At 37.3% G+C, this 15,364-nt stretch overlaps 1 protein-coding gene across 1 annotated transcript in view; it reads right to left on the reverse strand.

The window, feature by feature from the left end:
* Nucleotides 1-673: 673 nt before the first annotated feature.
* RYR2 (ryanodine receptor 2) overlaps nt 674-15,364 on the reverse strand; it is an 849,571-nt gene continuing 834,880 nt past the window's right edge. Inside the window, exons 103-105 of the mRNA XM_081569302.1 lie at nt 14,223-14,323; nt 13,236-13,287; nt 674-2,128 (exon numbers count right to left, since the gene is read on the reverse strand). Of these exons, the coding sequence (XP_081425428.1) occupies nt 2,033-2,128; nt 13,236-13,287; nt 14,223-14,323 (249 nt within the window). The 3' untranslated portion in view covers nt 674-2,032. The remainder of the gene's footprint in view (nt 2,129-13,235; nt 13,288-14,222; nt 14,324-15,364) is intronic.

Raw genomic sequence — 15,364 nt, forward strand, 5'->3', positions numbered from 1 at the left:
TTTCATGTCTTTTGTGGGGCTCATATACATACAAAGTTTGTTTTTTCTCCTGTGAATCTATCTTATGTCAATTTAACAGCCAAAGAACCTAGAAAGGAAGAAGGGCAAAGTTTTCCTCCCTTACAATATCAGAAAACAAATGCAAATTCTAAGTACTACAGCTCTGATGTTATGAGAGCTCCAGTGAGCTGAAAAATGACAGTTGATACCCAGCACCATGCTTCATACATGGCAAATGTTCAGTGAATGATTGAATGTTTAATACATCACTAACTTGTGGGCCAATCCTCTTTCAGATTAAGACAGAAAATGAATCCCTAGTTACAATGTGGAAACAAATTTGCGCTGAACAAGGAAGAGCTTTCTAAAATGAAAGAAAGCTGGATAAAAATTAAAATGATTTGGGAGATGATGATTTTTCTGTCATTGGTGGTTTCTAAGAAATCTGGATGACCCCAAGATAAAGAAATGACGGGGATGGGGCTAGGTGACTCAAAATGCTAGATAGCTCTGAGGTTCCATAATCGTATGTGATGAAAACCTGCTCAGTCTCAGGGAAGTATGACGGGCTTTAAGGCAGTGTTTGGATTGCCCTAGACATACTCAACTGAAAGTTCAAGGCTTTTTTGATGAACCCCAGTTTATAAGTGAAATGGAAAAAGAAGAAGGTGAGAAAGTTAGTTAAATAGTTTAATCAGAGCAGTTTTACAATTCTAAAATTAACAAGCAGACTTGTAATAAAAGAGTGCCAATATTTGCAAAATGATCTTGCTTCCATTCTGAATCTTTTTATTTGTAAAGATTCACATCACATTTAAAAGGACTCAAAATGGAGTGATTGATATTATCATCCATGTTTTTTGATGCAACTGGTGAAATCCCTGAATGGATATTGCTTCAGCTTTGATATTAAAAAAAATGGCCTGAAAAGAAGTCCTTAATCCACAACTGATCACAGGTGGCTGAAAGAAAGAGAGAAACCCAAAACTACTGTCAAGTTCATAATGTATCATATTGTTGGTGGATGACACTGGCTCCAAATACACAATTAAGCCCACAACACTTTATTACTATGAATATAATTATCATGAAAATTCTCTCACGTGGATCAACTTGCTTCTGAAAGTTTTCTTGGTTTGTTTAAACTTGCATAATAAACATGCAATAAATTATTTCTTTTGAAAGTGTATTTTTTGCAGTCTTTTTGTTTTCATACAAAGATTTCATAAAGTTGCAATATTGCATCAGAGCATTACCAAAATAAGAGCAAGAGCACAGGGGGAGGGGAAGTGGGAATTTGGATGAATGAGAAGAACCTCCTCTTGTCCTGAGACAGGCCACCCGTCTTTTTCAAAAGGTGCACACAAACTGCTTTTCTTACCCTCCCCCACCGAAGAAAAGCATGAAAGAAAAAAAAAAACACCTCACAAAAGTCAATCTAACTAAGAAAAAAAAAGTCGACATAAAGAAAATAAAGATTTTTTTTTTCATGCACATATCTTCTGCATAGCTCAACCCACATATAGTAAGGCACTATTTCCCTTCGTAACTGGTATCCACAGCAATCTGGTAAGTGCTACAGTGCTCTGTGACCATTAGAGAGTTCCTTTCCGGATGGTGAAATAAAGAGGCTGAATGAGTGTGGCTGCCACGCTTCCCTGTGAATGTCCAGAGTGCAAGCAGATTTCCAGGAGTCTCAGAAGGAAATCTGTCTGTATAATAATGATTGAGAATCTCCAGAATGTTTTTCAAAATTCCTATTTTTTCTGTGTATGAATTTAGATTATTCTTCAGTCATTATTCTTAAAGAAAATACCCTAGGTGGGGGGAAAAGCAGAGTCAGGTCTTCAGAAACACAGCTTCACTACTCCAAGAAAGCATAAAACGCTGGCAGTTCACAACATCAGCAAGATGTTTCCAAGAGAACAGAGAGAGACAGAGTCTAGAAACAGAAGGACAGAGACAAAGAGAGAGTGTGTGTATGTGTGCATGTGTGTGTGTTTTGGTTTTTGGAGGTGATCTGGGACTGAGATTAATTTAGCTGGTCTTCATACTGTTTCCGGAAACAGTCTCCGGCTGGGAAAAATTCCCAGCACCTTTCTTGATACATCTTCCAAACATAAGATTCCTGTAAAAGTAAAGGCAATGTGTTAACAACATGTCTTTCCTTAGGATCTGTTATCACAAAATACAAGATAGAAAGAAACTCAAATTTGTTATTATATATATATCACAAAGTATCATGGTGTATTATATATAGTTATATAATTAGAGAATCCCAAATTTATTTAGATGACTCCTAAATACTCCAGGTTGTATTTATTTCTACTAATAATGGATCTTCATCCTGACCATAATAATGATAAAAAACTATTTGTGATATATGATTTTGAGAATTCCTTAAAATTATTAATTTCACCATTCAAACTCTTAACAGGAGGTGAATTTTGAGGAGGGAGAATTTCAAATAGTTTGAGCAGAACCTTAAACATTTAATATGCAATTATTACTTTTTATTTTTTTACTTGAAATATAGTTGATTTACAGTGTTGTGATAGTTTCAGGTGAAGAGCAAAGTGATTCAGTGTGTGTGTGTGTATGTTTGTGTATTGTTTCCAGATTCATTTCCCTTATAGGTTATTAGAAAATATTGAGTATAGTTCCCTGTGCTGAACAGTAGGTCCTTTTTGATTATGTTTTACATATGATAGTGTGTATATGTTAATCCCAGACTCCTAATTTATCCTTCACCCCTCTCCCCTTTGGTAACTATAGATATGTTTTCTATGTATATGGGTCAGTTTCTGTTTTATATTTAAATTTATATCATTTTTATAGATTCCACATATAAGAGATATCATATATTTGTTCTTCTCTTTCTAACTTCACTTAGTATGATAATCTCTAGGTCCATCCATGTTGCTGCAGATGGCATTATTTCATTGTTTTTTTTAATGGGTGAGTAATATTCCATTGTGTTTGTATGTGTGTGATATATATACAAAGGTTGTTTTTATTCTTGGCTATTGTAAATAGTTCTGTAATGAACACTGGGGTGCTTGTATTTTTTCAAATTAATGGTTCTCTCCAGATAATGCCCAGGAGTAGAATTGCTGGATCACAGAGTAGCTCTAGTTTTAGTATTTTAAGAAACCCCCATACTGTTCGCCATCCTGGCTGGACCCATTTACAATCCCAACAACAGTGAAGGAGGGTTCCTTTGTCTCCACACACTCCTAGCATTTATTATTTGTAGACATTCTGATGATAGTCATTCTGACTGGTATGAGGTGATACCTCATTGGAGGTATTACCTTCATTGATTTGCATTTCTCTAATAATTAGCAATGCTGGGCATTTTTCATGTGCTTTTTGGCTATCTTTATGTCCTCTCTGGAGAAATGTCTATTAGGTCTTCTGCCCATTCTTTGATTGGGTTGTTTGCTTTTATGATATTGAGGTATATGAGCTGTTTGTATTTTTTGGAAATTAATTCCTTGCTGGTTGCATCATTTGCAAATATTTTCTCCCAGTCCATAGGTCATTTATTCATTTTGTTTATGGATCCTCTGCTGTCCAAAAATTTAATTAGGTTCAACTTGTTTATTTTTGTTTTTACTTCCATTACACTAGGAAGCTGATCCAAAAAGACATTGCTGCAATTTATATCAAAGAGTGTTCTGCCCATTTCTTCCCCTAGAGATTTATAGTATCAGGTCTTACACTTAGGTCTGCAATCCATTTTAGGTTTATTTTTGTGTGTAGTGTTAATGTTCTAATTTCATTCTTTGATTTATGGAGCTCTCCAGTTTTCCCAGCACCACTTATTGAAGAGAATGTCTTTCTCCATTATATATTGTGCCTTTCTGTAGATTAATTGACCATAGGTGTGTGGGTTTATTTCTTTGCTATCCTGTCCCATTGATCTATATTTCTAGTCTTGCACCAGTAGCACACTGTTTTATTGTAGCTTTGCAGTATAATCTGAAGTCAGGGAGTTGGATTCCTCTAATTCCATCTGTCTATCTCAGATTGCTTTGACTATGCAGGGTCTTTTGTGTTTCACACAAATTAAAAATTTTACTGTTCTAGTTCTTTGAAAAATGCCACTGATAATTTCATAGGGATTACACTGAATCTGTAGATTGCCTTGGGTAGTGGTGTAGTCATTTTGATAAATACTGATTCTTCCAATCCAAGAACATGATATATCTTTCCATCTGTTTGTGTCATCTTTGATTTCTTTCATCAGCATCTCATAGTTTTCAGAATAAAGGTCTTTGCCTCATTAGGTAGGTTTATTCCTAGCTACTTTTATTCTTTTTGATGCAATGGTAAATGGAGTTATTTCCTTTTGTTTTTTGTCTTTATGAAATTTTTATTTTTCTTTAACTTTATTACAGCTGATTTACAGTATTGTGTTAGGTTCTGCTGTGCAGCAAAGTGAGTCAGTTTTGCATATGCTCTGGGTGCTCAGTAGCATCTGACTCTTTTGCTACCCCATGAACGCCTGCCAGGCTCCTCTGTCCATGGGATTATCCCAGCAAGAATACTGGAGTGGGCTGCCATTTCCTCCTCTAGGGGATCTTCCCAATCCAGGGATCAAACCTGCATCTCTTACATCTCCTGCATTGGCAGTCAGATTCTCTGCCACTGGGGAAGCCCTCATTTTACATATACATATATTCATTCTTTTTAGATTCTTTCCCCATATATTAGAGAGTTTCAGGTAGCCTTCCCTGTGCTATACAGTAGGTATTTGTTGATTATCTATTTTATTTATAGTAATGTATATATGTCAATCCCAATCCCAATCTCTCAATTTATCCCACCTCCCTTCTCCCTACTTGGTAACCATAAATTTTCTTCTCTACATTTGTGACAGTATTTCTATTTTGTAAATACTTTCATTTGTACCATTCTTTAGATTCCATATATAAGTGATATCATATATTTGTCTTTCTGTGTCTGGCATACTTCACTCAGTATGACAATCTTTAGGTCCATCCATGTTGCTGTGAATGTCATTATTTCATTATTTTTTTGATAGCTGAGTAATATTCCATTGTATGTATGTACCACATCTCCTTTATCCATTCCTCTGTAGATGGACATTTAGGTTGCTTCCATATCCTGATAATTGAGACAGTGCTGCAATGAACACTGGGGTACATAAATGTTTTCGAATTATGTTTTCTCTGCACATATGCCCAGGCAATGGATTGCTGGATCATATGGTAGATGTATTTTTAGTTTTTTAAAGAAACATCCATATTGTTCTGTACAACAGCTATACTAATTTACATTCCCATCAGTGTAGGAAGGTTCTATTTCTGCATACCCTCTCCTGCATTTGTTATTTGAAGATTTTTTGATGGCTGTTCCGAATGGTCTGAGATAATACCTTGTTGTAGTTTTGATTTGCATTTCTCTATTAATTAGTGATGTTGATCATGTTTTCAAGAACCTCTTGGTCTTCTGTGGAGAAATGTCTATTTAGATCTGCCACCCATTTTTTGATTGGGCTTTTTTTCCTTTAGATTGAACTTCATGAGCTGTTTGTGTATTTAGGAGATTACTCCCTTGTCAGTTGCTTCATTTGCAAATAGTTTTTCCCATTCTGTGGGTTACCTTTTCATTTTTATTATGGTTTCCTTTGCTGTGCAAAAGCTTTTAAAATTAATTAGGTCCTGTTTATTTTTGTTACTCTAGGAGGACCAAAAAATACTTCCTGTGATTTTTGTCAGAGAGTGTCATTCCTGTGTCTCCCTCTAAGGGTTTTACAGTATCTGGCCTTACATGTAGATTTTTAACCCACTTTATTTTTATGTGTGGTGTTAGAGAATGTTTTAATTTCATTCTTTTGAATGGAGCTGTTCAGTTTTCCCAGCACCACTTATTGAAGAGACTGTCTTTTCTCCACTGTATATTTTTGCCTCCTTTGTCATAGATTAGGTGACCATAGGTGCATAGTGTTTTGTTTTGGTTTTTAACTGGAATGTAGCTGCTTTACAATGTTGTGTTAGTTTCTACTTTACAGCAAAGTGAATCAGCTATATAGAGCTCTTTTTTGGATTTCCCTTCCATTTAATTTACCACAGAGCACTGAGTGGAGTTCCCTGTGCTAAACATCTAGGGTCTCATTAGATATAACTAATATAACTAATTTTATACATAGTATCAGTGGAGTATATATGTCAATCCCAAGCTCCCAATTCATCCTACTCCCCCTTTCACCTTTGGTATCCATACATTTATCTGTGTCTCTATTTCTACTTTGTAAATAAGATCATTGATATCATTTTTTTCAGATTCTGTATATATGCATTATTATATGGTATTTGTTCTTCTCTTTCTGACTTACCTTACTCTGCATGACAGTCTCTAGGTCCATCTGTATCTCTACAAATGATGCAGTTTCATTCCTTTCTATGGCTGAGTAATATTCCATTGTATATACATATCACATCTTCTTTATCTATTCCTCTGTTGATGGACATTTAGTGTCCTATCTATTATAAATAGTGCTGCAGTGAACATTGGGGTATATGTATCTTTTTGAATTATGGTTTTCTCTGTGTATATGCCCAGTAGTGAGATTACTGGGTCACATGGCAGTTCTACTTTTAGTTTTTAAGGAACCTCCATACTGTTCTCCATAGTGGCCGTATCAATTTACATTCCCATCAACAGTGCAAGAGGGTTCTCTTTTTTCCACACCCTCTCCAGCATTTATTGTTGATAGATTTTTTGATGATGGCCATTCTGATTGGACTATAAAGAAAGCTGAGTGCAGAAGAATTGATGCTTTTGAACTGTGGTGTTGGAGAAGACTCTTGAGAGTCCCTTAGACTGCAAGGAGATCCAACCAGTCCATCCTAAAGGAAATCAGTCCTCGGTGTTCATTGGAAGGACTGATGTTGAAGTTGAAATTCCAATATTTTGGCCACCTGATATGAAGAGCTGACTCACTGGAAAAGGCCCTGATGCTGGGAAAGATTGAAGGCAGGAGGAGAAGGGGACGACAGAGGATGAGATGGTTAGATGGCATCACCGAGTCAATGGACATGAGTTTGGGTAAACTCCGGAGTTAGTGATGAACAGGGAGGCCTGGTGTGCTGTGGTTCGTGGGGTCACAAAGAGTCGGACATGACTGAGCAACTGAACTGAACTGAACTGATTCTGATTGGGGTGAGGTTATGCCTCATTGTAGTTTTGATTTGCATTTCTCTAATAATTCGTGATGTTCAGCATCCTTTCTTGTGTTTTTTGGCCATCTGTATGTCTTTGAGAAATGTCTGTTTAGGTCTTATGTCCATTTTTTGATTGGGTGTTTTTTAAAAAAATATATTGAGCTGCATGAGCTGCTTGTATATTTTAGAGATTAATCCTGTGTCAGTTGCTTTGTTTTCAAATGTTTTCTCCCATTCTGAGAGTTATCTTTCCATCTTGTTTATAGTTTTCTCTGCTGTGTAAAAGGTTTTGTGTTTAATTAGTTCTCATTTGTTTATTTTCATTTTTATTTTCATTACTCTAGGAGGTGGACCAGAAAGGATCTGCTGCAATTTATGTTAAAGAGTGTTCTGTTTATGTTTTCCTCTAAGAGTTTTATAGTTTCTAGTCTTACATTCTTTAACTTTATTACAGCTGATTTACAGTATTGTGTTAGGTTCTGCTGTGCAGCAAAGTGAGTCAGTTTTATATACGCTCTGTGTGCTCAGTAGCATCTGACTTTTTTGCTATCCCATGAATGCCTTCCAGGTTCCCCTGTCCGTGAAATTTCCCAGGTAAGAATACTGGCGTGGGTTGCCAGTTCCTTCTCCGGGGGATCTTCCTGACCCAGGGATTGAACCCATGCCTTCTGCACTGCAAGCAAAGTCTTTACCACTGAGCCACCAGGGCAGCCCTTTGTACCAGCAGCGCACTGTTTATTGTAGCTTTGTAGTACAATCTGAAGTCAGGGAGCCTGATTCTTCCAGTTCCATTTTTCTTTTTCAAGATTGCTTTGGCTATTTGGGGTCTTTTGTGTTTCCATACAAATTGTAACATTTTTTTTCTAGTTCTGTGAAGAATGCTATTGGTAATTTGATAGGGATTGCATTGACTCTGAAGATTGCTTTGGGTAGTATAGCCAATTGTACAATATTGCTTCTTCCAATCCAAGAAAAAGGTATATCTCTCTGTTTGTGTCATCTTTAATGTCTTTTATCAATATCTTATAGTTTTCTGCATGCAGCTCTTTTGCCTTCTTAAGTAGGTTTATTCCTAGGTATTTTATTCTTTTTGATGCAATAGTAAATATGATTGTTTCCTTAACTTCTATTTCTTACTTTTCTTTGTTAGTGTATAAGACTGCAAGAGATTTCTGTGTGCTAATTTTGCATCCTGCAAGTTTGCCAAATTCATTGATGAGCTCTAGTAGTTTTCTGGTAGCAACTTTGGAATTTTCTATGCATAGTATCATGTCATCTACAAACAGTAACAGTTTTATGTCTTCCAATTTGGATTCATTTTATTTTATTTTTTTCTTCACTGATTGCCATGGCTAGGACTTCCAAATCTATGTTGAATAAAAGTGGGGAGAGTGGACATCCTTATCTTCTTCATGATGTTAGAGGAAATACTTTGTTTTTCACCATAGAGAATGATGTATATGGCCTTTATTATGTTGAGGTACATTTCCTCTATGCCCACTTTCTGGGGAGTTTTTTTTTTTTTTTATCATAAATGAGTGCTGAATTTTGTCAAAAGACTTTTCTGCATCTATTGAGTTGATTACATGGTTTCTGTTCTTAAATTTGTTAATTTAAGAACACTGAGTGATTTGTGGATACTGAAAACCCTCTGGCATCATTGGGATAAATCCCTTTTGATCATGGTATATGATCCTTTTAATGTATTGTTGGATTCAGTTTGCTAGTGTTTTGCTGAGAATTTTTGCATCTATTTTCATCAGTGATACTGGCCTGTAATTTCCTTTTCTGTTCTATCTTTGAATGGTTTTGGTATCAGGGTGATTGTGTCCTTATAGAAGGCGCTTGGGACTGTTCCTTCCTATGTAGTTTTTTTTTTTTTTTTTTTGGAATAGTTTCAGAAGAATAGGTGTTAACTCTTCTGTAAATGTTAGACAGAATTTGCCTGTGAAGCCATCTTGTCTTGGACTTTTGTTTATTAGAAGTTTTTTAATCACAGTTTTAATTTCAGTACTTGTGATTTGTATGTTCATATTTTCTATGTCTTCCTAGTCCAAGCTTGGAAGGTTGTACTTTTCTAAGAATTTGTCCATTTCTTCTAACTTGTCCATTTTATTGGTGTAAAGTTGCTTGTAGCAGTCTCTTGTGATCCTTTGTATTTCTATGGTATCAGTTAAAAGTTCTCCTTTTTCCATTTCTAATTTTATTGATTTGAGTTCTCTCCCTTTTTTTCTTGATGAATCTCCCTAAAGGTTTATCAGTTTTGTTTATTTTCTCAAAGAAGCAGCTTTTAGTTTCATTGATTTTTGCTATTGTTTTCGTCATCTCTTTTTCATTAAATTCTGCTCTGGCCATTATGATTTCTTTCCTTCCTCTGACTTTAGGTTTATTTGTTCTTGTTTCTTGGGTTGCTTTAGGTGTAATGTTAGGTTCTTTATTTCAAATTTTTGTTTCCTGAGGTAAGATTTTATTACTATAAACTTCCCTCTTAGAATTGTTTCTGCTCCATCCCATAGGTTTTGGATTGTCTGTTTTCATTTGTCTCTAGTATGTTTTTATTTCCTCTTTGATCCATTGGTTGTTTAGTAAGGTATTGTTTAGTTTTCATGTGTTTTTGTCTTTTACAGTTATATTCATATAATTTATTTTTAATGTCATAACCTTGTCGTCAGAAAAGATGCCTGATATGATTTCAATTTTCTTAAATTTACCAAAGCTTTCTTTGTGGCATGGAATGAGATCTATCCTGGAGAATATTCCATGTGCACATAAAAAGAATGTGTGTTCTGCTGTTTTTGGATGAAATACTCATAGTATCAATGAACTACATTTGGTCTAATATGTCATTTAAGGCCTATGTTTACTTACTGACTTTTTGTCTGGATGATCTGTCAATTGATGTAAGTGGGGTATTGTACCATAATTATTGTGTTACTGTCAATTTCTCCTTTTATGTCTGTTAACATTTGCCTTCTATACTGAGGTGCTCCCATGTTGGGTGCATAAATATTTATAATTGTTATATCTTCTTGATTGTTCCCTTGACCGTAGGTAGTGTCATTCTTTGTCTCTTGTAACAATTTCTATTTTAAAGTCTATTTTGTCTGATGTAAGTATTGCTACTCCAGCTTTCTTTTGATTTTCATTTGCATGGAATTTTCCATCCCCTCACTTTCAGTCTATATGTGTCCCAATTTCTCAAGTGGGTCTCTTGTAGACAACCTATATAGGCATCTTGTTTTTGTATCCATTCAGCTAGTCTGTCTTGGTTGGAGCATTTATCCCATTTATAGTCATGTCAGACTCTTTGCAACCATATGGATTGTAGCCTGCCAGGCTCCTCTGTTCATAGGATCCTCCAGGCAAGAATATTGGAGTGGGTTGCCATTACCTTCTCTAAGGGATCTTCTCATCCCAGGGATTGAACCCAAGTCTCTTATGTCTCCTGCATTGGCAGGCAGGTTCTTTACCACCTGGGAAGCCCCATTAATAATGGTATTCTTATTACCATTTTGTTAATTGTTTTGAGTTTATTTTTATTAATTTGTTAATTGTTTTGAGTTTATTTTCTTCCTTTCCTCTTTTGTTCTCTTTGATTTGATCATCTTTAGTGTTGTGATTGGATTCCATTTTCTGTGTGTGTGTATAAATTATAGATTTCTGATTTGCAACTGGCATGCGATTTTGATACAGCAGTCTGTGTGTATACTTGATTAAATTGCTGATCTCTTAATTTCAAATATCCTGCATTTGTACTCTCCTCCTCCCACAATTACTGACTTAGATATCATATATGTGTGAGAAGTATTTCCTACTTTTATTATATGTTTGCCTTATTGGTGAGCTTTCCCGTTTTGTCATTTTCTTGTTTCTAGTTTTGGCCTTTTCCTTTCCACCTAGAGAAGTTCCTTTAGCATCTATTGTAAAGCTGGTTTTGTGGTGCTGAATTCTTTTAGTTTTTGTTTGTCTGTAAAGCTTTGGTTTCTCTATCAAATCTGAATGAGAACCTTTCTGGGTAGAGTATTCTTGATTGTAAGATTTTACTTTTCATCACTTTAAATATATCACACCACTCCTTTCTGGCCTGCAGAGTTTCTGCTAAGAAATAAACTGTGGAAAATTCTGAAAGAGATGGGAATACCAGACCATCTGACCTGTCTCTTGAGAAACCTGTATGCAGGTCAGGAAGCAACTGTTAGAACTGGACATGGAACAACAGACTGGTTCCAAATAGGAAAAGGAGTACGTCAAGGCTGTATATTGTCACCCTGCTTATTTAACTTATATGCAGAGTACATCATGAGAAATGCTGGGCTGGAAGAAACACAAGCTGGAATCAAGACTGCCAGGAGAAATATCAATAACCTCAGATATGCAGATGACACCACCCTTATGGCAGAAAGTGAAGACGAACTAAAGAGCCTCTTGATGAAAGGGAAAGTGGAGAGTGAAAAAGTTGGCTTAAAGCTCAACATTCAGAAAACTAAGATCATGGCATCAGGTCCCATCACTTCATGGGAAATAGATGGGGAAACAGTGGAAACTGTCAGACTTCTTTATTTTTGGGGGCTCCAAAATCACTGCTGATGGTTATTGCAGCCATGAAATTAAAAGACGCTTACTCCTTGGAAGGAAGGTTATGGCCAACCTAGATAGCATATTTAAAAGCAGAGACATTACTTGGCCAACAAAAGTCCGTCTAGTCAAGGCTATGGTTTTTCCAGTGGTCATGTATGGATGTGAGAGTTGGACAGTGAAGAAAGCTGAGCACCGCAGAATTGATGCTTTTGAACTGTGTTGTTGGAGAAGACTCTTGAGAGTCCCTTGGACTGCAAGGAGATCCAATCAATCCATCCTAAAGGATATCAATCCTGGGTGTTGGAAGGACTAATGTTGAAGCTTAAACTCCAATACTTTGGCCACCTCATGCGAAGAGTTGACTCATTGGAAAAGACCCTGATGCTGGGTAGGATTGGGGGCAGGAGGAGAAGGGGACGACAAAGGATGAGATGGTTGGATGCCATCACCGACTCGATGGACATGGGTTTGGGTAGACTCCGGGAGTTGGCGATGGACAGAGAGGCCTGGCGTGCTGCAATTCATGGGGTTGCAAAGAGTCAGACACGACTGAGCGACTGAACTGAAGTATTATATAGAACCCCTTTTATGTAATTTGTTGGTTTCCCATTGTTGCTTTTAACATTTTCCCCACCTCCTGAGGAGACCCTCCAAAACTAGCAGGTAGGTCTGGCCCAGGCTCCTGTGAAGTCACTGCTTTTTGCCTTGGGGCTGATGCACATGAGACCTTGTGTGCACCCACCAGCAATGGTGTCTTTGTTTCTTCCAGTTCTTTGGATCTCCTGCACTCAATCCCTGCTGTCCTTCAAAGTCAAATGCCCTGGGAGCTCTTCCTTCTGATGCCAGAACCTCAGGCTGGGAAACCTGACATCAGTTCAGAAGTCTCACTCCTGTGGGAGAACTTCTGTGATATAATTGTTCTCCAGTTTGTGGGTTGCCCACCTAGGGGTCATAGTATTTAACTATTATGGCAAGTGCCCCCTTTATACCATCTCATTGTGGTTTCTTCTTTGTCTTTGGATATAGAATATCTTTTTTGGTAGGTTCCAGGCTTTTTCATCAGTGGTTGGTTAGCAGTTAGCTGTGATTTTGGTGTGCTCCTGAGAGGATGTGAGCTCAGGGTCCTTCTGCTCTGCCATCTTGTCCCAGGATATGCAATTATTAATACTGTTGGATGAAGTTCACTTGAAATAATCTGCTATCTTATTAAGCAATCAAGTACATTATAATTATCAAAACCCAAGCTCAGCATTTTCAGCTAATAAATGTTCAATTCTAATTTTACTTTTTTCTACTATGGCAATCTTTGTATACTCATCTAGAATAAAAGGAATTTTATACTAAGATACCATGACCAATATCTGAGAGTAATTCTGATATTAATGTTTAATGTACACGTTTACTCCAGCATGCAGAGATTCTTTTATCAATTTTTTCAGATGATGTAGGTCAGTGTTTACATACCTGTCCTGTGTGCTCCGTTTCGTCTTTGTTTATGAGATACATCAGAAAAAACCTACAGATACAGAGAGAGTAATCAGAAATGGATTGTATGGAAATAGTATAAACAGATACCTCTGATCTTGCTATGGGCTAACTCTTTATGGCAGAGCATAGAAATGTGTCAAACCTGCAGGGCAAAAAAAAAAGAAACAAGAAATGCCATGGGGACCAAAAGCTCATCTTCTTTTAAAATATTTTTTCAAAAGAGCTAAAATGTATGCACTGGTCAAGTTATACCTCTTGGGAGCTGCTTTATGCCAGGTTTAGTGCCAGACCCTGCCTGTAATTATATCCTATTTATTCACTTATGGGGCAGGAACTGTGATCCTCATTTGGAAAATCAAGGATTAAAAAGGTTAAATAACTTGTCTAATATCACATACTTTTGAATTCCCAAGTCCACTTCAATGCTATTCTGTATCTATTCTTTTAGATATTAAAATCAGGTTAGAAACAGATTAAGAATTTATATTGTACCAAAGTGCAGTTTCTGGCTAGTCTTGAGCAATAGCTTGATTTCTATGTATTAAAAAAATGCAACTTCTATCTGTGTTTTCCAGTAGTGCCTAAAGAGCTCTGTATTTTCTCAGGAAAGAAAAATGAAGATTCACATATCTCTAGGGAGCAGATGGAACATTCCTGCTTGAAATAAGAAACACAGACAAAGCTCTCTGAGAGGCTTGGTGCACATTCTGCTCATCGTTTCCACATTTTCATTTCATGTTCTAGAAGGTATCATTCACGCGGAGCATTGTAACTTCATTTCCTAAGTTAACTTACTCTTGAGGAAAAAGAACCACTAGCTGTGAGTGTTTCCCTCCAGGAGGCTTATAAGAAGCCTGAGGCCAGTGGTAATGAGAGGGGTTCTCTCTCCAGTTTCTCCAGCATGCTGAGTTGGGGGATGCCTGGGTATCGGGAGAGGCAGGGGACTGAGTCAGGCATACTCACAGATAATTAGCCAAGTTGTGTTCCTGTAAAGTGTGGGTTTCAAAGCCATGTGGCACGGTGTCAAAGTAATCATTGCCTATCCCACAGATGAAGCACTTGGTCTAGAAGACAAAGGCAAATAGTCAAAGGTCAGAGTTGAGAAAGGAAAACAGAAGGAAAACATAACTCACCACTCAGGGGCAGCTACTTGATTCACTCAGTCTACATAAAAGATTATCCCAGGAGGCTGCACCAAGTACTTGAATATCAGTTTAACCGCTGCCACAACTATGTCTTATTGTGGAGTTTCAGTGACGTAGAAACCAGCAGCAAGAAGTAACAGGCAGAAAGAGTACAGGGTGATGATGGCTGAAAAGCAATGTCTTCTTTTTTCCTCCAGCCTGAGTGAGAACACCCAGGCTTGGTGATCACTCTTGTGTATGACACTGGCTCACGTTTATGACACTAGCTCTAGCTAGGCATGACTAAATGTGTCCTCAGTTGAAACCACAAACTTGGTACCTATCCTAGCCATGTCTGATGACCAAGTTGGGTGGGCAGGGGACACCAAACCAAATACCAAACTATGAGGTATAGAATCAACAATTCAGAGAAGGTCCACCATGTGCCAGGTACACAATCAACCAGTGGCCATGTATTGGGATGACAATCTACTCTAGAAATAGGATGCCTTCTCTCCCTGCGTCCCTCCCATCCCATCCCTCTCTCTCTTCACTTGCTAGGTCTGCCATCTGCAGGCCCAAAACCCCGGGAGAAGCAGGCTTTCTATTTTATCATTAGCATTGCCTATGTATTAACTCAAATGAATTCAATTATTGTCCTCATGCAGCTCCAGATGCTCATCATCCCTGCAAATTAGAAGCTATTTTGTATCACTAGAGGCATGTTTATGATGCCCTAGATGCTAGAGCCTAGAATCAAGATGATTAAGATATTTTATAATTCTCTTTGCCTTATTGATCAACGCTGCTGATGACAGGAAGGCTCCATTCAGTGGTCCAGTCTTGGACACCATTCAGTGTCTCTTAAATAAATAGGTTCACACTTGACAGCTTTCCCCAGGAACCTGTGCTTCCTCTGTTACCTCCCTTGGTCACTCTGTGTTTAACTGAGCCACCATGCTTCTTTCTAGAGGCTCATGC

The sequence above is a fragment of the Giraffa tippelskirchi genome, chromosome 2, assembly GCF_054371585.1.
Source record: "Giraffa tippelskirchi isolate mGirTip1 chromosome 2, T2T-mGirTip1v1.2.pri, whole genome shotgun sequence".
In the NCBI taxonomy this organism is placed as follows: Eukaryota; Metazoa; Chordata; class Mammalia; order Artiodactyla; family Giraffidae; genus Giraffa; species Giraffa tippelskirchi.